Below are 24,751 nucleotides of genomic sequence, written 5' to 3' on the forward strand. Positions count from 1 at the left end.
TTATAGGTGTTATGCGAATTCTGTCTTCGAACGAACCGTGCACCTGAGTCCACTGTACATCCAATTGTTCTGGCAGGGGTCGCATATGGAGCCTGCAATCTGGGACTAGCGGAATGCATGATGAGATCATCCCTCGCAAGGATTTGTAGGTGCGGACTGAAACAAACTTTTTGGTAGAGACTTTGCGTGCCAAGGAGGTTAGTTTTTGCTTCCTTTCGTGAGACGGATATGCCTTGCTGTGGACCGTGTCTAGTATTGCTCCTAAGAAATTTAATACCTGTGTGGGATGAAGCTGAGATTTTTGATAATTGACGACAAACCCTAGGCTGTTTAACAATTGGAGGCAAACCGAAATATGACGTACCACCTGAGGCTTTGAAGGTGCCTTTATGAGCCAGTCGTCTAGGTAGGGAAAAACCTGCATGCCCGACTGGCGGAGATGTGCTGCTACAGGAGCCAACATTTTCGTGAAAATTCTGGGGGCCGATTCCAAACCGAATGGAAGAACTCGAAATTGGAGGTGCATACCAGCTACTTTGAACCTGAGGAATTTGCGGTGGTTGCGGTGTATTGGAATATGAAAGTAAGCATCCTGGAGGTCTAGGGATGCCATCAGATCTCCAGTATTTAAAAGGCGCAAGACATCCTGTAGTGTCACCATCCTGAACGATTGCTTCTTTAGGAACTTGTTTAGTGCTCTTAAGTCCAGAATGGGGCGCCAGTCCCCAGAGGGTTTCTTTACGAGAAAGAAGCGGGAATAGAATCCCCTGTTCCTCTGAGAAAAAGGGACCAATTATATTGCTCCTTTGCCCAGCATCACTTGTACTTCCTTGAGGAGTTGGTTCACCCTCGGGGGCGGAGGGCCTGATGGGGGAACAGCTGGTGGTGTCTGTGTGAATTCCAGAGTATGGCCTCTGGCCACTATATCGAGCACCCACTTGTCTGATGTTATTGCTGCCCATTGAAGGAAATAAGAAGTGATGCGACCTCCAACCCTAGAGATTGGTGAGGGGAAGAATGCTGGTAGGTCATTGTTTCCTGCCCGTATCCCTTCCTCAGGCAGCCACTCTTCCTCTCGCTGGATGTTTATAGGCCGCGGACGGTGGCAACCGGTAATACTGCTGTTGCTGGTGGTACTGTTGTCAGGATCCTGTGGAGGAAGACTGATACTGGGGTCTGTACTGATGGTAGCCCCCTCGAAAGGAGTAACCACCTCTTCCCCTTGCTCCACGAAAAGGTTGCTTTTTATACCGTAGGGTACCTAATGATTTAGCCGTATCCGTATCCGTTTTGATGGCTTGTAACATGTCGTCGACATGCTTTCCAAACAGGCTTTCACCATCAAAAGGCATGTCGAGAACCCGGCTCTGGACCTCCGGTCGAGAGGATGTAGCTTTTAGCCATCCTTGCCTACGTAAGACTGCTGCCCCAGCCAATTGTCTGAAACCAGTTAAAGAAATGTCTATTGCGCTATCTATAATCTCTGCCGCAATCCGTTCCCCTTCCTGCAACACCTTCTTAGCTTCCACCTTGACATCCTCCGGCAAGAGATCCAAGAAAGCAGACATGTCTGCCCACATCTGGCGATCATATCTCCCTAGGATGGCCAGGGAATTAGCTGCCTTGACTGTGATCGCCGCTACCGAGGAGAATTTCTTTCCGCTATTATCCAATCTCCTCCCTTCTTTGTCTGGGGGAGATGCTATAGGTGTGGAAGGGTTTCTAGAACGTCGTTGCGCTGCCTGCGATATCACCGAATCCGGTTTCCGTTGCGACACTAAACAGGCCGGAGAATCATCCGGGCCTTATATTTATTTTCTAGCCTTGGCATTTGTGAAGGCACTGTCGCTGGATTCTTCATCGCCTTCAACCCTTCCTGCCATAAGAAGTCTACTATTGGTATCGCCTTTACCAATCTTTTTGATGGCTCCTTGAAAACGTAAAGGAAGCACTCTGTTTCATGAGAAATAATAGAAAGGCCAAATTGCTTTGCCGCTCTCTCGATCAAATTATGAAAACCTCCTATGTCCTCTGGAGGCGAATCCACTGGACCTGCTGGAGGTGGAGATGGTGTGGGGACGAGGTAATCATCCCATTCACTGGTCACTGAATCTCTTAACTCACCCTCTTCCCTCTCATCATCCGACGAGGGATGACCTTCTTGCGTTTGGCTACTCAATGGTATGCCAGTGTGCGGCGTCTCCGGGAGACTGGTCCTCGGGGTTTGACGAGGCGTCTGGTGGGTTTCAGGCCTGGGTGGTGTGGTAGGTGTTGATGGTGGAAATCTTCTGTAGTAGTCGTTGAGCATACATTGAAGGTCTGCCACCAATGTGCTTGGCATGGAGAGGGCTAATTGTTGTTCTGTTGGGGGGTATGACGTTGAAGCATAGTTGGGCTGGTACTGCCCTTCATCTTCCTCATCAAAGTCCTGGCATTTTACATGCAGCTGAGACGGGCTACTACCTGCACCAAACATTCCCTCATCTTGGGAGTATGCATCATCATCATCATCCAAGAGATGTTGTGGGGGATATGGCAATACTTTGCTCGGGGAGGTATGGATTGGAAGAATATCAGAAGATGGTGATGAGTGAAAGAGGCAAGAATCTTGTTGAATCCTCTTGAGAGTAAGCCATCATTGTTGACGATTGGTCCGGTGAAGTACCCAGGAGGGTCGATGGTTTATACATAGTCACTGCTGTCGACGATATGATCGTCGACGGTTCCCTCGTCGACGGTTCCTTCATCGACGGTTCCTTCGTTGGCGGTTCCTTCATCAACGGTTTCTTCGTCGACGGTTCCTTCGTCGACGGCTCCTTCGTCGACGGTACTTTCGTCCACGGTTCCCCTGTCGGCATCGCCGGTATGCCCTTCTTAAACCTCATTGACAGGTGCTTCGTCGACGGAAGTGCCTTAGTCGATTGGTGGACCCACGATGCCTCCGCCGTCGACGACATGTTCGTCGATGAAGCTTTTTTAAATATCTTAGCTATAATTATCGTCGTCGCCGATAATGGTGACAACATCATGATCATCGGCGAGACAGCCGTTGTAAACGACGACGACACTGTCGTTGATGTCACCGTCGTGTACGGGGTGGTAGTCGAAGGGTGCTTTTTTTCTGAAGAGAACTTTACCGGATCTTTCTGCGGTGACAGACAGGGATGCCCTTTTCGCGGTACTCTTCCTGTGTAGAGGCGAAGTAGGCTCTGAATGAACCTTTTTTGGCAAACTTGTGTGGGTCTCTGAATGGGAAATACTCTTTTTTGCCTCAGTAGAGACCTGCTTCATCTTTTTGGCCATCTTCCTCAGTGGCTCATCGGGCAATCTTCCTCTCTCACCTGTTCTTTTTTGGGAGTGAGAAGCATGAGATGACGCTTCGCTTTCGTCTGAGGAAGGATGCTCCATGGCTTTCTGTTTCTGCAGCCACAAGAGAAGCCTACCCTCACGGTCTTTGAGGGTTTTTTGACTGAAGGTGCGACAGATCTTGCAGTCTCTCACCTTGTGGTCTGGATGGAGGCAGTAGATGCACTTTTTGTGGGGGTCATCAACATGTAGTCTCTTCTTCCCACAACTGCCACAGTCTCTGAACAGACCCTTTTTTGTCTTTTGAGACATGATAAAGCTGGAAAGCTGGGTTCCTGAGAGAAAAATAATTCTGTCAGAAAAAGGTAAACTGAGCAGAGCTCAGGGAGACTCCCTTCACATGATGTGCGGTAGAAAATCTGAGGGAAATCAGCCTCTTTTGGGAGTGTTTGGGAGGGTGCTGAAGCCTGATTGGTTGGCACTGAAGTTTGGGTCTTTTCACAAAACAAGGTGGATAGGCTATAACATATCCTATGGGGCATACTGAGGCCTACTGGTTTTAAAACTTACTGCTTTGTGTATTTAAAGTTACCGTGAGGCTCCCACCTCGACAATGGGGATGATTCAAGCATGTGAATCTATGAAAGATCCAATACTGGAGAACAGACTTTAGGGGTTCCTGAAAAACCTGTCCCCAGGAAGTAGACTGCAACAAAGACCCCATAGACTGCATCGAAGACCCTAATACTTAATACATCCTTCAAGGATCATCTTTCCAGGATCTGACCTCTAAAAGGTCTCAAAACCAGGGCAAGCACCAGTCTTGAGAGACCCAAACTTTGAGTCCCAAAACAAAGCCAGGACATCCTCAACAGTTCCCTCTAGCCATCTACTGTTCCCATGCATGTTCGGAATGGACTGCTAAACTCTAAACCGGAAGAATCCTTGGGCTATCAGCACAGAAACCCCATGGTCTCATCTGAGGGCAGTTTCAACACCAGCCTCGACATTGAGCGACAAAACCCCATCAGTGGGCTACCAGAAGAGCTTGATATCTGGCAGCGTGTGCTTTAGATACATCCTCGACCTGGGAAGATTCTAGCTTGCTCTCCACAGCAAGAGACTGTCTCAACATGTCTTAAGAGGCTTTCTCTGAGGAGTTGCACATGTTCTCTTTACCAACGAAATTCAGGCAGAAGCTCTGTTCCTTACCCACCAACATGCCCTGTTCCTCAACCACCATAGTCAGGACATCTTTTACCTCCACTGCAGCACTCAGCACACACTGAGTCAGATCAGGATATTGAGTTTGACCCACAAAACCAGTAACATGAGTTTATCCCAGGAGATAAGATACATGGCAGTATTACGGTGTGGACCCACACATTGATACTGACTTCGAACCCTATCCAATGAATGCTTCTCAAGCCGATGACACCAAAAGGCATAACACAATTATTTGAAGGGCAGTAAATCACCACAAGGTGAAGCTGCATGCCATTGAGGATACCAGTGATGCACTGCCTCCAGACAGTGAATCAAGGTGGCCGGCAGGTTGTGGTAGGAACAGCAATGAAGACGCACATAACCATCTCTGTAGGCCTGTTCTGAAGGTATGACAGGTTCCATTGGAAGGAGGTGGAGCAGTTGGCCAAACACCTACCCCCAGCATATTGCAAATGTGGCATAGAGTTGGTTCAGGAGAGAAAAATCATATTTAATGTGGACATCTGCTGTACATTTGATGCAGCAGACACAGCCTCTACATAAATGAATACCAGAGCGTTCTGAGGAAATACGCCTGACTCCTGAAGTCTAGCAGCACATTATCAATGCCCCTTTTGATGTTGAACATTTGGTTGGAACACTATTGGACACAATGAGTGGAAAAAAAGGAAAAGGATGCAACTAAATTCATGGGGCACTCCAAAAGTAACCTGGTAAAAATGTTTTTCAGAGGCAAAGGCAAGAGGAGGTGCTAAACCTGCAGCAATACCACAGCGTTCTGACTTAAAGCATTTCAGGCAGGACAGTCTAAAAAAATCTACACCTGAGGCAGCTTTAGGGGTAACGGCAAAGGAAAGGATAGAGACAGCCAAGAAAAGGGCACCACTTCTTCCAAGCAATGACTTGTCGAACAGTTCACCTCCACTTCACGATCACACAACAGTCGAGGGAAAGATCACTTTATTCCTTCCACAGTGGTGGGAAATAACCATGAACCTATGGGTTATGTCAACTGTCCAGTAGGGATACTGCTTGCAGTTTCTCACCACGTCTCTTACCAGCATACCACCTTACCTTCAACCAAATAGTCAAGAACATCTGCTGCAAGAAGAATTACAAGCACTACTCATGGAGGGTGCTAGAGAACCTCTTCCTCCACACAAAACGGGTCAATATACGATGTACATGCTATGAACATTAAATGTGCAATTATGATGTACATGTAATTAATATTATTGGTGCATTTCAGTGCTGAAAATGTTATATGGAAAACAATTCTCATGATCAGATAGATGATAGACATAGTGGTTTGTCTTGTCTTTTTGATACGATGAATTTGCATTAATTGAATAATATAATAATTATTTTTCAATGATTTAATATTTGTGGTGTATTTATTTTGTTTTTGTGTAAATGTTTCTAGTATTGAGTTTTTTCTCCCCACGATTCTGTGGTATAATGGAATATTTAGTCAGGGGGATAAACTGACTACTGTGGGTGAGAGCGCAGGGCCGCTTCTCAGTTATCCCATGCTTACGTTGAACATTGCCATTCTTGCCTTTCCATATCTCTTTGGCTGGTAAAGAGCAGCGGCCATCATCAATATTTAGCACACACTCAGATGATTGTGTTACTTCTTAACAGGTTAGGTTTTGCAGTCAATACCAAAACATCACATCTCTGCCGTGGGAGATAAAACCCTTTTCAAATGTGTAATTGATCACAGTAACATTATAGCCTATGGTATACAGAAGAGGATGAAGGCATTTCAGAGATTGCTCTCTCTTTTTCAGACATCATGATCCCTATTAGTGAGAATGATAAGGCAATTGTTGGAAATTATATGCATGCAATAGTGCAGCATGCTTGGCTATATATGCATCCACTATAGGAGTATCTGTCCAGGCAGTGGCCACAATCCATGGGTCGATGGAAGATTCCTGTGTTGATAGCACAGAGTTCAGTACAGTCTCAAATGGAACTTGTTACTGAGCAGATAATTTGTTGACCCTCAATCCCAGGTGACCATTACTACAGCTTTCTTACTCGTACAGTTGGAGCACATCTAGACAACCTGACTGTTCAGGATACCCAGATGCAACAGAAAGTAAACGTCAATTTTGTAGGATTGACTACGGTCTGCTTAGCACTTACAGCATTTTACATGGTAATTCGCAACAATAAAGTACCAATGAAAACAGACAATATGCCATCAAGAAGCAAGGAGGCATTCGCTCACCTCATCTGTCAGCATTAGCACAATCCCTATGGCACTATGACGTTTATCTCCAAATCCTGCTGTTGGCAGAGCATCTGCCAGCGATGGATCACACTTTTGTGGACTTGGTAATCAGGACGCATGAACAAGTACTCGAGTGGGAGATAAATCCCCACGAGCTTCAGCAGTACTTTCACCAATGGGGGGCGTCCACAGTCAGTCAGTTTGCTACCACAAAAAACTCAAAATGCTGAGATCGTTGCTCCCGATGCCCACATTCCATGCACAATGCACCCTTGATGAAATGGTCCTAGATCTTTCCCATCTTTCTTATACCTCCCTTGACTATAATCCATTAAGTAGAGAGTTAGTTGAGATACTCCTTATTGCTTCGAAAGGAGCAACGCACTATTGTATTCAGTGGGACAGAAAATGTCTACCCACCCATTTGAGACACCATTTGAAAAGTTACCCACGAGAGAAGACCTAATTCCGCATAACAGTTGATTTGGGCATCCAAATCTCAAAGAAATGAACCTTGCAATTCGGTCCCTGTGGTGTAAGAGTTTGAATATCTGCCACTTACAGGAGAATGCATGCTGGTTCTGCATGAGGCTCAAAAACTAATCACTCAAGCTAGCAATGCTGCCAGAAGAAAACATTTTCCATTATTGCTTATATAGACTTACAAAACTGCTGCGAACATCGATTTGGGGTATTATCTGCTGTCTTTAGCATTTACAAAATAGCATACACATCTGTTTGGCTGCATTTAGCAGCTTGCATATAAAATAGACAGCATATATCTTTATTTAAAATACCAGTGGTCAAATCATACACGGAGGGTTTTAAAAGAGTTATTTACCTAAAGACACCATTAGCCTATACACGGGGACTTTATGTCGTTCTCACAACACTAATGGGCCTTCTTTTTATGCAATAACATACGTGGCAGATGCAATGTGTTTCATGTAAGATAGCTTTCCAAGTAGCAATTACTTCCTTGAACTGTGCCATCCTAAGGACAGATCCACGTTTAATGTCAAAGATTGCCTCCCCCTTGCCCATCAGTCAAACCACTTACTTGTCTATTTTTTTTCCCACAACCTCACACAATAGCAGAAAGTGCACTGCTTACAACTAGATGTCAAAACAAACTCTAATGTTTTATATTTACCATACCAAATCCATTTGCAAGACAAAGCAACTTTTTGTAAATCCAGTCTCCAGGTCGGGCCTTACAAGATGGCTAGTCAAATGTGTTCAGGTATGCTATGCCAACAAAAAAAAAAAGAACATTTTGTTAGTGTGCCTAGACATACCACTTGCACACACATGTAAGGCTGTTACCTGGTTCACACCATGTGCTGTGAAAGGAACAGAGAACTAATAGAATGTAATAATGAAACAATGGTGTTACCTTTCATTGTAGTTCTTTCTCCGTGTTAACTTTCCTTGTATGTAGCTCTTCTCCATAGGTTGGTTTCCTGTGGCTTTCTGTATTACTTGTGTTTTGAAACAGAGTGGTGGTTAACATTTTCAAGAAGGAACACAGACCTGCTTTAAAAAATGCTACATTCAATCAATGAATCAGTGATTTGTCAAGAGTGACTAATCGTCCGTAGGGTCTCAAGGCGCTGTTTGTGGGTGTGCTGCTCAGTCGAAGAGCCAGGTCTTGAGGTCCTTCCTGAACTGCTTCAGTGATGCGGTCTGCCTGAGCTTGAGCTGTAGCGTGTTCCATGTCCAGGCTGCTAGGTAGGAGAAGAATCTTCCTCCTGCTGTACTTTTCCTATTCTTGGGAATGGCTGCGAGGGCAAGCTGGGAAGAACGGAGATGTCTGTTGGGTACGTAGAAGGCGAAGCAGTGGTTGAGGTATGCCGGTCCTATGTTGTGCAGTGCCTTGTAGGCGTGGATCAGGAGTTTGTATGTGATTAATTTGTTGACTGGAAGCCAGTGTAGGTCTCTGATGTGAGAAGAGATGTGGCTGTTTCAGGGGATGTCCAGGATGAGTCTGGCTGCTGAATTCTGGATTCTTTATAGTCAAGATAGTTTCTTGGTGATGCCGGCATAGAGTGCGTTGCTGTAGTCCAGTTGCTAGTGTCAAGTGCGTGGGTGACTGTCTTCCTCGTGTCAGAGGATATCCACTTGAAAATCTTTTGCAGGAGTCGGAGGGTGTGGAAGCATAATGATGACACGGCGTTGACATTGGTTCCTGGTTGAGGCCTAGATACATTTTAAGGCCCAATTTCTGTCCTACTGAGGAATATATGTACTTGAACCGAATACCTAAACTGTATACTCCAAACAGAATCATTACGCTCAGAACATTGACTACTTGTAGACAAGCCATGAGGGTTGAAAGCCAAGGGAAGTGAAGTTTTATTTTAAATTCTAACCAGCAAGCTTTGGAATTCTCTATCTGCTCCTGTTCAAGGCCCCAGTTTAATTGGAATTTTTTTAGGAAAGACATCAGAACCTTGTCATTCTAAGTCTGTATTACGTCATAGATGCACACAGGGTGGATCCGCTGTACTTAAAATTGTGAAGATTGTATAAATTGATTGAGGATGAGCCTGGTCTGAATCAGACACATTCGAGACTCAGCATTTATCTGTGTACTTTAGCTTCCATGTGGGGATGAAAATGCAGCAACATTAGTTTTCTTCACTGTGGCAGCTATATTGCACTATGGACCTGTTACAACCTGCCACCCAAATCCTGTTGAGAGTGACATTCTTTTATTGTTGCATCTGCAGGTTGTATAACAGTGGGCGTGTCAGTCATTTGACCTTTCAAATAACCCATCAGCTGTGCCAGTTTGTACATCTTCTTGGGATCTTCATGAACCTCTTGGTTACCAACAATTGTGTTCTCCCCTTTCTACTAGCCACTGTCACTTTGACCCCCTATCATTAACACTGAAGGTGGCCATTACTTCAATATTATCACTTCCCCCCTTTATCTGTAACTTGTAAATGCTCTTTACTATGACCCCATCACTTGATCATTATTCTTACCTTATTCCCAATTCTAAACTTGCTTCAATCCTAATATTAATCCTAGCTCTGAACCTATCCTTAACACGTATTGTACAAAACAAATTAAATTAACTTAATACTTTTCTCAAAATAACAGCTTAACAAAAACTATCCTTATAATATTGAACAAGTAAAAGAAAAACATAACTATATTAAAAAAGAAGAATGTCAACATTATCAAAGTATTTATCAGTGTAAATGTTGTTTAAATATGTAAATACATTGCCTGTAGTGAAATTAATGTTAGTAATTACATTAAATTAAAACTAATTTTCTAAAAAGTTAAAGTGAACTGTAACAATAGCTATAATCTTAATTGTAAATATCTAATCCCTGAACCTACCCGTAGTTGATGGGCTTTATATAAGCTTGCCGTGTCCACGGTGAGGCGAGGCATGCTCTGAGAACTTTTGGTCAACAGATGAACTTATACCAACCCACAGATGTTGGAGGTTTTGGTAATTCCCCACATAGAAAACTTGACTCAAGCAGTTTAACGGTAGCCTTAGATTGAGCGCAAACCTTCCGGACTCTTAGTGCAAGAATAGTCACACATCTCGTGCTATGTCTGCCCAGAGATATAGGAAAGATATAGGCAACTCCATTTATAACATGCCCACCATGCTACATTGTTTACTTAACCTAACGGCCTTATATTGCATCCATCCCCTGTGGCCCAACAACATTTAATCCAGACTTTTTTCTGGGGCCTCATGGACATGAGCTTTCAAATTTCAAACATAGAAACAGGATACCCCCTTAATGTTCGAAAACCTGTTCAATGGAGGCGAATTAAGAGACATGCATAGATTGTTTTCCACCTTACTCCTGGAGATAACTTCCAATGGATACAATTACGACAATGGACAAGACTATCTAAGAACGGGTAGGGACGTTTCAAGGATCTCGCTTGAATAGACAAACTATTTTGCTCTGGAAGAACTAAGAGGGGAGTCTGTTCACTGTACAAAGATGTTCTCTTGCTAAGTCTCTTGGAATCACAAAAATACAAAGGGAAGAAGAATTTGGGCTTTCCATCTCTGAAGATATATGGTTTATCATCTGGCCTGTGGCAGATAGGACTCCTGTATACACAAAACATAGAGAAAATGCATATAAAATGTCCATAAGGTGGTTTATGACCCCATTACGCTCAGAGGCTAGGCATGGGATTTCAGACACATAGTGGAAGGGATGGGTCCTCAGAGGCATGCTGGAACACGTGGTGATCCTGCCCGAAGGTCAAAACCGGTCTTGGATTGCTTGTGTCCATGCACAAGGAGGGCCTGCAAGTTGGGGTTAGACTGTTTCTGATAGAGCAGGTCAAGACTGATTTATTGCATATGGCTTAGTCCATGCCGAGATGACATGGTGGACAAAACCAATGGAGTGTGGCCAGAGTGATTGAAAGTGCTTAAAATTAATTGAAACATTTGTTGTTTTTGCAGTGGTTCTGCCTGAGGGTAGAGGAATTTTGGATTGATATACTCCAGCGGATGTCTGGTAAAACAAGTTTGTCTCTACCACATGATCCTCTATTGTTATGTGATGATACAGAGGATGCAGGAGAATACACTTAAGAATCCAATCTAGGCTGCCTGGTGATTCTTGCAGGCAGGGTCCCTATTACACAATTATGGAAGTCCCTTGAAACACCTTTTTGACAATTACGGAGATTCAAACTGGACTCAATACACCAAGGAAAGACTCACTGCAACATTTCAGGACAGGATTACAAAATAAAGACTTAGAGGTCCTTTCAGAGCCACCTTAATTGAGCCCAAAATGGTCTTCACCAAGAAAGATTTCAGTCTGAGCTGTTTAGGATACCGGGCCTCTTCAGACATTCTGAAGGCCCAGCAGACTCCTAACCCTAGAATCATACTTTACCAAACAGACAGACTTCCCATGTAACATGAAATTCTCTGTGCAAGTAACAAACTAGGCTTCTGTTTAGGAACTACTACACAGATGTAATAACAAACTACCAAACTATATTTGCAACAACTGACAAAGTGTGATTATTGTCTGCTTCCTAACAACTTCCCCTTCCTTCAAGTCACGACCCTTGGAACACTCCCCTCTGTAGGTTAACCCACTTCTTGTTTATATGTACAGTGGCGAGAACCTATTGTAAAGGGAAAAGGGTGTATATGAGCAAGAAAGAGAGAGACACTTGTTTCAGCTGGATATGTTTTGGGAGACTTGGACTGGACTCTAAAGTTATGGGATGGCCTGTGTTACAGTAACGATGCATGAAGCAAAACATTGGTCGAGACAGAAAGACAGAATCCAGTTAATACAAAGAGACAAACAAGGGTTTTCACAAGTACGAGAGATTTACAGATAACACTGAGAAGCTTATTCTGTGTAGCACGGGGTGCACCGTAACCCCCTCAGGCAATCCATGTTGTGCTGAACACAGAAATTGGGTCCAAAGTAAAAGATCAAGAAAGTCTTTAAGTTAGAAGGGTTCAGGAAATCTAGGAAGGAAAACACAGGGAGCCGGAGGGAACTGACAAGAAGGAAAATAACAAAGGTCACTGATGAAAGTACGAGTGTGAACTCCTACAAAAAGCGAAGGAGTTGAAACAACGAATTTACCAGACAATAGTCTTTGGGCCGGATGATTTATGGACCTTTGCCTCATCTGACCTAGAAGTCAAGTACCGACCCTGTAGTGGCTGGGGCAGCATAGTTTCGATCCAACCCAGGAAGTCTCTGTCTTCCATGACTGTAGGTTTCATTTCATTTGTCCACCTTCTCCACTTATGATGTTCCCTAACTCTTTTGTGGGATGATTTTTCCTAAAGACCTCACAAAACCCGCTCCTAGAACACCATAAACCACCACCACCCCAAACAACCTCCTCACCCTTTCCTCTGTCCTAGGTTGGCATTCTTGACCCTCCACACATGAAGCAAAGGGAAGATCCTCCAGTAAAAAGGCAATTTTAGCTGTAGTATGTATTGTCCTACCAGTCTTAATGGTGGAAAAGGGGCCCATATATCTTTTACCAAACTTGTACTGAGACTCCAAAATGAACAAATAGTCTGTTGATAATCAGACATTTTCTCTCACTTTAAGCACTGGTCCAGTACTACACCTCCTAACTGTAAATGTCTTTGACTTGGCCACCATAATTTTAAATCTACTGAAGTGGAACCTTGAATGTTGCGTATATCTTTCAGCAGTGATCGTAAAGAGGGAACTGAGGAAGAGGATAAGTAGGTGTCCAAATGTGAGGATTGAACCTGGAGGAACAAAAGAAGGTGGAGTACCACAGGGATGTGTGAAGGTTGTTGCTGTAAGAACATTCCATAATTGAAATCGACTGCAGCCACTGTTCAGAGTGACTCATCAAAACACCTCAAATGCTGCTTGAATATCTGAGTTAGTCTCTTGCACATCCATCTGAGGATGGGAGCTAGTGGATAAAAAATATATTGCCCCAAGCTGTTTTACCAAGGCCTTAAAAAATCTAGGAACACACAGGCCTATGTAGGAGAAGTTGAGATCTTTTCTAAGGGAATTAAATGAATACATATAGTGAGGTAATCTAGGACTACTGGTAACACAGCCTTTCCTTGTGAAGTTTGCAGATCAGTTACAAAAAGCATTGACATCATTGACCAAGGCTGCTGAGGTGTAGACAAGAGTTGCAATAACATTTCTTTGGGGATCTTTACACTTTATTGAACAATTTTGAATGCTCTCTTCTCATTTCAGGCCACCAAAATTGACGATTTACTAATTCTTGTGTATTGCAAACCCTAGAATGACCTGCTACCAAAGTTTCACATCCCCATCTGCGTACTCATTTCCTTAGTGTTGGTTCTTGGACAACAATTTTACTTACTGTTCCATAAAAAGGTATTTTTTCAGTTTCCTCTGTGTAAGGTCTTCAGCATTCCATCCTGGCACTTTGTATTGTATTGTATTGAGCATTTATATAGTGCTTACAACCTCTTTGTGTGGCGTTGACGCACTTGCCTACAAGAGTAGCATGCTACACCATGTAGGGTGTGTGGTTGGAAGGATGTTGTTTTTGTTTTGATCCTATGTGGAAAGTGTATCCATGTTGTGAATGATTACCAGCGAGGTGCAGTTATCGTGTTATGGGATGCAGCACGTAGCAGTGTGGTGGATGATGAATTGTAAGAGATAGACACATAGTTTTATGGTTTACAGTATGCTGTTAGATTTGACTAACACTGCAGGTCCCATATGATATACTACACTTAGATGGTTACTGCACAGGGTTGTTTGAGAGTTTGTGTACATTTGTGGTCCTGAGCTGGCATTGTTGAAGGGCGAGAGAAGTGGAGAGATCTGTAGGGCTGGGTATTTTTATTATCATCCCCTATTCGAGTGTCCTTGTGAGATGTAATGAAGCAGTCAGATTTTATAGCTATTTGGAAGCTGCAGTAAATGGACTATATTAAAGTCCTCTAAAACTGACCAGTAATGTGTGACAGACCTCTTCAGTTTTTCCATGCCTGTTCATTTAGTGATGTTTTTTTTTTTTTGGCTGTACCATGCTGTTGATGCACAACCCTCAAAGCAAATATGTATTACTTGAATGTCATAGGTATAAGTTACAATTTGTTGCTGACTGCTGCGTATTATGGTTTTAGCATTATTGTGGCCATAACAGTTATATGTGGAAGTACATAACTATATAATTTCATGGCAGCCCATAGGTTTTTGCTTACCTGCATAGTGAAAGCAGTTTGCTTATTGAGTTGTTTGCAGCTCCTGGGCTGTAAGCTGAGGATTGTGCTTGAGGGTGTGACTGTTTTCTGGGCTCTTTTAACTGTCTGCAGGTGGTGCTTTTATCTAGGAAATATCCAAGTTTTCAACATTTGGAAGTGTATATGTTCCTGGGTGCTTCTAATGCTGACTGGTTTTGAGTTCCTGTACTTGGCAGCATGTACTGAAAAAAAGCAGTGCCTCCAACTGACTTTATAGGGTAAGGTTTACGAATATAAATGGTGCAAGCCTGAAACGCATTGTATCTGTTCTGGCTATATTGCTGGAATTCAACTTGTAGCTATAGCAGTACTTTTCCTTGGGAGGCTTTGTGAACAATGTAGAGTGCCTTGAACATTGCTCTTCTAGCTGTTGGCTGCCATTGGAGTGAGTGCAGGATTAGGGTCATGTGTTCTCTTGGGTGAACGTGAAGAAGACGCCTTGCAGCAGCATTTTGGATACGTTGAGTTTGGGTAAAATGAATGCTGGTGAGCCAGGGTGTAGGCTGTTGGCACAGTCAAGCTTTGAGAACACAAGCGTGAAGGTAATTTACAGTTTATGTTGATATGCAAAATATGGAAAGATGTAACATAGTGTTTTCATTGTATGGAAGGCATTCTTTGTGATATTGTCAGCATGAGCTATCAGTAATAAGTCAGAATCAATGGTTACTCCTAGGCTACTTACTTCTCTTGATGTTTTCGGAGTGGCTCCAAGTTCCTTGGGCCATATGGTGTTAGGCTGGTAGTTTTGCCATTTTCCGTATGTCATAATCTTTGTGGTGTTGAGCTTTAGCTGGTTCTTCATCATCCATGTGTTTATGGCTCGAAGGCAGTCATCAATTTTTGAACTGTAAAAGTCTTCAGGCCTATCTATTTTAAAAATGATTTGGGTGTCATCTGCATAGATCTAACAGGTAAGGTTATAAGATTTGATTAGATTTGGTAAGGGATTAGAGGGATGCTGAATAATGGACCCCCCTGGAACAAAAGAGGGTAGGAAGACCACACTTTGTCTGTGAGAAAAGAAGCAATCCATTTTAAACATTTTCAGGGATTCTGATATTATGAAGTCTTTTCAGTGGGGTGTGTTGGTGGACATAGTCAAATACATATATCACTTTTTAGGGACTGCAAAAACAAAATATACATGCTTACCCTCTCCTAGCCTCTCTTTCTTTGAGCACCAAATAGAGGGAGGACTTATGGTCTGGGTGTGCTCTTTTGCCTGTCATGACAGAGCGTCTGCCTTTCCATGTCTGTTACCAGGTCTATTGGTGATTTTGTAATTGAATCTGGTAACGATCAGTAATCATCTTGCATGTCTAAGATTCTCACTATTCATAGACTTTAAATAGCCTAAATATGTATGGTCCGCCCGAATAACATTCATAATCTGAGCCCTGTCCAAATAATGTCTGTAATGGTCCAAAAGATCTTTTATGGCCAACAGTTCTTCATCGGAGATAGTGTAATTCATCTCTACTGCTGTTACAGTTCTAGAGAATTATGCTACTGGATGAACCACCCCTGTATCCAAATCCCTTTTAGAAAGAATGACTCCATTCATGTAGGTAGAGGCATCTGTTTCATTAATAAATAGCACGTCACTATGTGGGTGTTGTGCATTGGAAGTAGTGGTTAATACCTCATAAAGAAACCAAGAGCATTCTGCAGTTAGTCTGTGATACAATATTTGCCTGAATGAATTAAAAAATTACATTTACATTATGGGACTGTTAAATATTTAGTTTATATGTATTAGGTGATCACAAGATTAACTGTCTCAAAGTAAAGATAACTATCTTCTGAAGCAAGATTATAATATTAAGACTCACCACACTGACAAGTAGCAAGCAGTTCTTCTCAAGGAATTTCAGTTGTTATATCATAGGTTGTTTCAATGCTGTGGATTGCATTTTGATAATTACATAACAATTACTTTTACATCAAGTTGTACTACCAAGCTATACTTTCCCTTTACATTTTATATCTTGCATGGTAATATTTATAGCACACACACATCTAACATGCCATGAGTTGAATAATATGTGAGGTCATAAGCACTGCATGACGGTGGCGCAAGATATTTTGAGTACTATATATATATATATATATATATCTTAGGAGGCTCGCCTGGTTTGTAGTGGGTGCCAAAGGTCCTTATACCAGGTCCAGTTATCCCTTATTAGTGAAATGTAGTCGGTGTCTAGAAGCCAGGCTCTGTAGGGGTAGTGTGGATTAGCAGCCAAGGCCTAACTAGGAGACATGCAAAGCTCATGCAGCAACACTGTAGTCACACAGTACTCACACACATGAAAAAAATACTCGGTGTTACAAAAATAAAGGTACTTTATTTTGGTGACACAAATGCCAAAAATACCTTAGAGACTATACTCCTTTCGGAGGTAAGTAATATACACATTATATACACTAGTATGCAGAAGTAGCTGTAAAACCAGTTAGAAAAACAGTGCAAATAGTGAAAATCACAATTGTTAGAAATGGGCCTAGGAGGAAAACAAACTGTATACTAAAATAGTGGAATGCGAAAGTCGGTTTCCCACCTAGGCAAGTGTAGTGTGTAGAGGGGCGCTAGGAGTGTTAGAAAACACCAAAGGTAAGTAATAGAACCCACCCCAGAGCCCAGCAAACAGGAGTAAATCACAGTAACTTTCCTAGAACATACAAGAACACGTGATAGAAGATATTGCAAGAACCAGAAAAGACTGTAAGACACCAACAATGGATTCCTGGACCTGAAGACCTGTGGAAGAAGGGTGCCAAGTCCAAGAAGCACTGAAGAGTCCAGGGAGAACAGGAGCCCCTGCTAACCCAAATGAAGGTGCAAAAGAAGAACCACCGGTGAAGAACAACAGTCAGTCCTGCACCCAAGAAGATAGATGCAAGTTCCTGGTTGGTGCAGATGATGTCTCACTCCGGATGGATGATTGCAGTCTGGTTTGTGCCGCTGGATTCCGCCAACAAGCCTTGGCACACGCAAAGCTCGCGGTTAGTGGAAAATGGCGCTGCCTGGGACCAAGAGGGACCAGGTGGACTCTACCCAGGAGGGGAGGGAGAGGGGGCTCTCAGCAACTCAGAGAGCCCTCAGAAGACCAGGCAGCACGCACAGGAGTCTCAGAGCACGGGGACAAAAAAGGTGCAAAAGGAGGCCCACGCAGCACTACACAAAGGGATCCCACGCTGCCGGAGAGTCACGCAGGAGCTGTGCATCGCAGGATAGAGTCCTGGGGGCCGGAGCTGCATGGTGCACCAAGAACTTTGTGGAAGGATGCCAACAAGCTTTGGCAATTGCAAAACACATGGTGCACGGGGGTACTGTCTTGGGAGGCAAGCTCTTACCTCCGCCAAAGCTGGACATCTGGACCGTCGAGACCACTTCAGTCCACCACTCATGTTGCTGGATCCACGCACTTCTTTAGGAGGGGGGACCCAACCCACCGGTTGTCGCTGCAGAGGGGTGCCTGCTGAAGCAGGAAAGTGACTCCTTGACTTCCAGGGAGATTCCTTTGTTCTTCTGGTGCAGGCTGAAGACAGGCAGTCCTTGGAGGATGCACAACCTGGAAACAGTTGCTGTTGCTGGCAGGAGCTGAAGTGACAATGTTGCAGAAGTCGTCTTTGCTTCTTTGTCGAAGTTTGTAGAGTTCATGGAGGGTCCAGATGCAGTTCCGTCGGTAAGAAGGTGAAGTAAAGGATGCAGAAGATTGCTGCTGGAGTCTTGCAATCCGAATCTGAAGAACCACCCAAGAGAGAAACCCTAAATAGCCCTGAAAGGGGGATTGGTCACCTACACAGGTAAGCACCTATCAGAGGAGGGCTCTGACGTCACCTGCTGGCACTGGCCACTCAGATGCTCCCAGAGTGCCCTGGTAACTTGAAATCCAAGATGGCAAAACCCAGGGACACTCTGGAGGAGCTCTGGGCACCACCCCTGGGGTTGTGTAGGAGAGTAGTCACTCCGCTTTCCTTTGTCCAGTTTCGCGCCAGAGCAGGGACAAAGGGGGGGGGGTCCCTGAACCGGTGTAGACTGGATTATGCAAGGATGGCACCATCTGTGCCCTTCAAAGCATTTCCAGAGGCTCTGTGAGGCTACCCCTCCCATGCCTGTAACACCTATTTCCAAAGGTAGAGGGTGTAACACCCCTCCCAAAGGAAATGCTTTCTTCTGCCTTCCTGGACTCGAGCTGCTTGAGCAACAGGAGGGCAGAAACCTGTCTGTGAGGTGGCAGCAGCTGTGGCTGCCTGGAAAACCTCAGATGGCTGTAATGGCAGTACTGGGGGTCCTCTAAGGAGCCCCCAGAGTGCATGGAATCATACAACCAATGCTTGCAAAAGCCTTGGGGTATGATTCCAATATGTTTGATACCAAACATGGCCATATTCGGAGTTACCATTGTGAATCTGTATATAGGTAGTGACCTATGTACAGTGCACGCGTAAAATGGCATCCCCGCACTCAGGAAGTCTGGGAAAATGATCCTGGGCGACATGGGGGCACCTCTGCTAGTGCATGAGTGCCCTCACACACAGTTACTCTGCACCCAGCCTTCACGGTTGGAAGGCCTGACATATAGGTGACTTATAAGTGACCTGGTGCAGTGTAAATGGCAGTGAAAGGGTGCATTCACACAGGCTGCAATGGCAGTTCTGTAGAAGCCTTTGCATGGGCTCCCTATGGGTGACAAAAGAAATGCTGCAACCCATACGGATCCCCTGGAACCCCAATGCCAAGGGTACCTAGGTATCATATACTAGGGACTTATAAGGTGGCACCAGTATTTTGAATGAAATACTGTGTTAACAATATCCAACAACCAGATTTAAAGGGGGAGAGCATAAGCACCGGGGTCCTGGTTAGCAGGATCCCAATGACACAGTCAAACACACTGACAAACAGGCCAAACAATGGGGGGAACAATGCTAGAAAGAGGCTACGTTCTCTTATATATATATATATATATATATATATATATATATATATATATATACCCGCCACTAGGTTGTTATAGTAAGGACCTAGTTTCTATAGAAAAAGTGTTTATTGCTTTGCTAAGAACTTCGGTGCCGTCTGATGACTCTTCACAAACTTTTCCAAAAAAATACGATGCTCACTTCAACTGCTGTCTGGAAAGTTTTGGGGTGATCCGTCAAAAACACATTTTTCCATAGGGATTTTGAACAGTGATATTGCTTAAACTACAGGAAGGAATTACACCAAATTTGGCAGAAAGGTAGCTCTTGGTCCAGAAAGAGCCCCTTTTGTTATTTGGTGTAAATAGTTGTAGAGAAATTAAAGAAATCCAAATTTGTATATATAGGGACACAAAGGCTCTGCAAACCCTCCCGATCTCGTGCTGAGATCTGATTGGCTGCCAACACTTCAACAAGGAAGTGTTGGCAACCATGTTGGGACTCGGCTTCAGCTGAGTCCCAGAAAAAAAAAGTACAAAAATAAGAAAAGTGGCCAGGGTAGGGTCACCCTGACCCCTTAGCTCTGGTGCTGGGGTCCCATAGGGACCCCAGAGCAAAAAAGCATTTTTGTTGTTAATTTTCACCATAATTTGTGGGGGATCCAGGGAAACTTTTAAATAAATAAATAAAAAGCTTGGGCTCCCGCACTTAATTTAACTGCAGCCCCCTGCAAACCCTTTTCCTATGGAAAGTAGGTCCTAACTATAACAACCTACTGGTGACCAAAAGTAGGTAATATATACATATATATTTTTTATTTATATTTATATTTGTGAGCAGACTCAAACCAGTTCTCAAATTAGTCGTCCAACCATCTCAAATAGGCTTACAGGCTTTATAGAACATAGGTTTGTCTTAGATAACCATTCAGCCGTGCCATAGAAAAAGCGATCCTTCTTGATAACCCTTCATGAACTATAACATTAGACACTCATGGACCTTTCTGCTTGTACCACTAAATACCTTCAATTTGGGTGCCTATTTTAGCAAAATGGCATTGGCCCTATATAACAAAACCACGGGCAAAATAAATAACAATGGACACCTATCCAGCATCTTCACCTTACAACAAGCCAACAAACACAAATTATGGACGGAATGCGGAACCAATCAAACATTCTCCGAAGTCACAGATCTGGGTTTAATCCATCAAGTATTTTTCTCACCATGCCACCCCAGTTTGGACCCAGCCATATGCAAATCATTTTTGACCCTGTTCCACATGGGAAGTGTCCAGCCTGAACTGCCAGGCCAGTCCTCCCTGGATTGGAAACAAGCATCCTGTGACCAGTTGAAGGGTTATCACCCTTCATCAGTCAGGCTAGTTTGAATTCAGTGGCATAGTGACCACCGTCTCTCATATCTTATATGTAACCTGGACCTCAGGCCTATCCACCATTGCACCTAGTATCTTCCCTCCCAAAGTTATACAAAATCTTCTCGGTTAGACATACCTATAACATTCAGTCTCAAATCCATCCTCTCAGGGGAACGAATTCAGGCAACTCTCCATTCACACATGAAGAGCTTGGACCCAATTTATTAGAGGGGCTGATAACTCTCTTAAGAAATTCCTCTGTTCAAACTCTCTAAAAGCTTTAGAGGACACTTGACAAATCTGATTCCTCAGAAACCTCCTTAGACATTCAACAAAAATATACCACAACTCCTGTAGCTCAGTGACTTAAAAGTGCCGACACCCACACTGATTTAGATAATCAAACCGTTCCCTCCCTTCCATGCCTTTCTCGTACATCATATCACTATTAGTCGGCATGTTGGACTATGCTCCCAGCAAACAGACATTTCTCATTATGATATAACCATATACAGGTACTTTGTGTATTATTATACATTACAGTTCTATACAGTCCCATACCATTCTCTAATGTGTATTATTGATAATCTAATAAAAGCAGGACCAGCACCACAATCTGCAGCTAACCCCTCCCCCTTCAAGGTGCAGCACACAGTCTTCAGCTGTGTACAGCAGTGGGTTGACCTTGCACCCAACTCACCGCAGATGCCCAACCCTCACCGTGCATGGCCTGCATAATGGTGGTTGGCCACAAGGTCTGGTCTGTGACCAGACTCTTGTATTTTTTTTTTACACTTTTTTGGTATACAATACCACAGGGGGAACCGCTATAACTCTTAAATAAGTATTTACCATTCTTCTGTTAGTGATAACAAAGAACAAATTTGAACAGGGCCTGAAGTTTCTGGGCAGGCTTGAAAGAGGAGTGATAGGCCTGGATTAGGAGAGCTGTTGTCATAGGGTCTCTCAGGTTTTGCTGTCACATAGTCAGATTCTGTTAATTAGGAATTGTATATTCAGTAACCTTGACTGTTTATGGGGACCAGAGGTAAAGTTAAACCTTCGGTTATTTAAAGAGTGCCTGCAATATACATGGAAAACTGCACATAATGATTTCTCTTTGTGCTTAGCTTGGAGCTGGTGTGAGTTTACCAGGTGTTGTTGCTGCAAAATGTGGTGCAGATGTAACATTATCGGACAGCGCAGAGCTTCCTGAATGTCTGGAAAATTGTCGTCGTAGCTGTCAGATGAATAACCTCCACGGGGTGAAGGTTTGTGGATTCACCTGGGGCGACATATCACCTGAGCTATTGACTCTGCCTCCTGTGGATATTATTCTAGGATCCGACGTATTTTACGAACCTGAAGGTAACTACCTAATATCATCTCTTTGGCAATACATTGTTGTTCATGTTGTGTTTAGAATTTCAGTATGTCAGAACTGGTGATGCTGTGCTTAGCAATGGTGTGCTTCCACTTCTGGAATCTAAAGTGTGGATTGGCAGAAGCTGTGGAGCAGACAATTGCTGAGTATACCTGGCTGGGGATCATTGGGAGATACTTAATAAATCACTCAAAAAGGAATTGGAAGCAGTGTTGTTTTACCCAGAAGTGGTGACGAGGATGGGATACTGTTGAAAAACGACACCAACGTGAGCACAAATCATCGTGATGACTCCAGGCCACGTTTCATTGACCTAGAGCGTGACAAGTGTAAAAGAGAAAGGTAACTCTGGGCAAAATTTGAACTGGCTGCTCTAGGTTGCATAAAGAAGGCATTCAGTTGCAGCAACTCTAAAGGTAGCTGAGCTTTCGGTACTAATACTGCATGTAAACTGCACAGAAAGTCATTACAAAGAGAGGAAGACGGGAGTGATCAGTGTGCGTTGGTGCAGAAACTTTATCAACTGTGATGTGGGTGAGCATATCTGGGCGACTGTTGGTCCTCGATCGGCGGTAATGTCAGGCCTCAAAGATATAACCAAGTAACGTTCTACCTTGTGGTGTACTTTTGAAAGCTGAGAAGAGCGCTCAAGATTGTTGCGCTCCTCCGGCACAGCATTGTGATCCTCTGTTCCAAGCACAGCATTCCACTTAGGACAGTTTCAAGCGAAAGGTCGCAAGTACACATAACACGTCGAGATGTGCCTGCCAGCAAGGAGCATTGGTTACTGTAGGAAGTTGGCTCTGTATATACTATCTCAAAGTAAGAGATAGTGTGCACAGAGTCCAAGGGTTCCCCTTAGAGGTAAGATAGTGGCAAAATTAGATAATTCTAATGCTCTATTTTGTGGCAGTGTGGTCGAGTAGTAAGCTTATCAGAGGGTAGTGTTAAGCATTTGTTGTACACACACAGGCAATAAATGAGGAACACACACTCAAAGACTTAACTCCAGGCCAATAGTTTTTATATAGAAAATATATTTTCTTAATTTATTTTTAGAACCACAAGTTCAATATTTGAAGTAAATACATCAAATGCAAGGTACTCCACACTGGTAAGTTAGGAACTTTGAATTAGAGCAATATCATATACAGTTTTTCTTAAAATGGCAATAAGCTATTTTAAAAGTGGACAGTGCAAAAATCAACAGTTCCTGGGGGAGGTAAGTATTGGTTAGATTGTGAGGTAAGTAAGACACTTACAAGTCTCAGTTCCTGGGCATAGGCAGCCCACCGTTGGAGGTTCAGGGGAACCCCAAAGTTACCACACCAGCAGCTCAGGGCCGGTCAGGTGCAGAGGTCAAAGAGGTGCCCAAAACACATAGGTGCCTATGGAGAACAGGGGTGCTCCAGTTCCAGTCTGCCAAAGTACCCACGTCCTCTGGGGGCAGACCAGGGGGGTTTTGTAGAGCACCTGGGGGGACACAAGTAGTACACAAAACACATCCCCAGCGGCACAGGGGCGGCCGGGTGCATTGTGCAAAGCAGCCGTCGGAATTTGTATTGGATTCAATGGGGGGACCCGGGGGTCACTCTAACGGTGCAGGCAGGGCACAGGTGGGCTTCTCGGGCCAGCCACCCACTGGGCTAAGCAGAGGGTCGCCTGTGGTCACTCCTGCACTGAGGTTCGGTTCCTTCTGGTCCTGGGGGCTGCGGGTGCAGTGCTTGGTCCAGGCGTCGGGTTCCTTGTTACAGGCAGTCGCATTCAGGGGGAGCCTCTGGATTCTCTTTGCATGCGTCGTTGTAGGGATCCAGGGGGGGTCATCTCAGGCTACTCACGAGGCCACAGTCGTCTGGGAGTCCTCCCCGTGATGTTGGTTCTCTGGAGCTCGAGCTGGGGGTGTCGGGTGCAGAGGGTGAAGTCTCACGCTTCTGGCGGGAAGAATGAAGTCATTTAAAAGTTGCAAGAAGATGCAATATTGTTGCTGTTTTTGAGCAGAGCCGCTGCTCACAGGAGTTTCTTGGTCCTTAGGATCAGGGCAGTCCTCTGAGGCTTCAGAGGTCGCTGGTCCCTGTTGGATGCATCGCTGTTGCAGGTTTTCGTGCCAGGAGACAGGCCGGTAGGGCTGGGGCCAAAGCAGTTGTCGTCTTCCGTCATCTCTGCAGGGCTTTCAGGTCAGCAATCCTTCTTCTTAGTTCATGTTGCAGGAATCTCATTTCCTGGGTTCATGGGTGCCCCTAAATACTAAATTTAGGGGTGTGTTTAGGTCCGGGAGGGCAGTAGCCAATGGCTACTGTCCTGGAGGGTGGCTACACCCTCTTTGTGCCTCCTCCCTGAGGGGAGGGGGGCACATCCCTAATCCTATTAGGGGAATCCTCCAAACTTAAGATGGAGGATTTTTAAAGGCAGGGGTCACCTCAGCTCAGGGCACCTTAGGGGATGTCCTGACTGGTGGGTGACTCCTCTTTGTTTTTCTAATTATCTCCTCCAGCCTTGCCGCCAAGAGTGGGGGCAGTG

The 24,751-nt window shown here is 44.2% G+C and overlaps 1 protein-coding gene across 2 annotated transcripts in view; it reads left to right on the forward strand.

Moving 5' to 3' along the window:
- The window catches only part of METTL23 (methyltransferase 23, arginine), a 218,361-nt gene that overhangs the window by 149,491 nt on the left and 44,119 nt on the right, over positions 1–24,751 (forward strand). For both annotated transcript variants that reach the window (XM_069200242.1, XM_069200241.1), the window contains exon 3: positions 21,981–22,218. In XM_069200242.1, the coding sequence (XP_069056343.1) occupies positions 21,981–22,218 (238 nt within the window). The remainder of the gene's footprint in view (positions 1–21,980; positions 22,219–24,751) is intronic.

This window comes from Pleurodeles waltl, chromosome 7 (genome assembly GCF_031143425.1).
Source record: "Pleurodeles waltl isolate 20211129_DDA chromosome 7, aPleWal1.hap1.20221129, whole genome shotgun sequence".
Taxonomy (NCBI): domain Eukaryota; kingdom Metazoa; phylum Chordata; class Amphibia; order Caudata; family Salamandridae; genus Pleurodeles; species Pleurodeles waltl.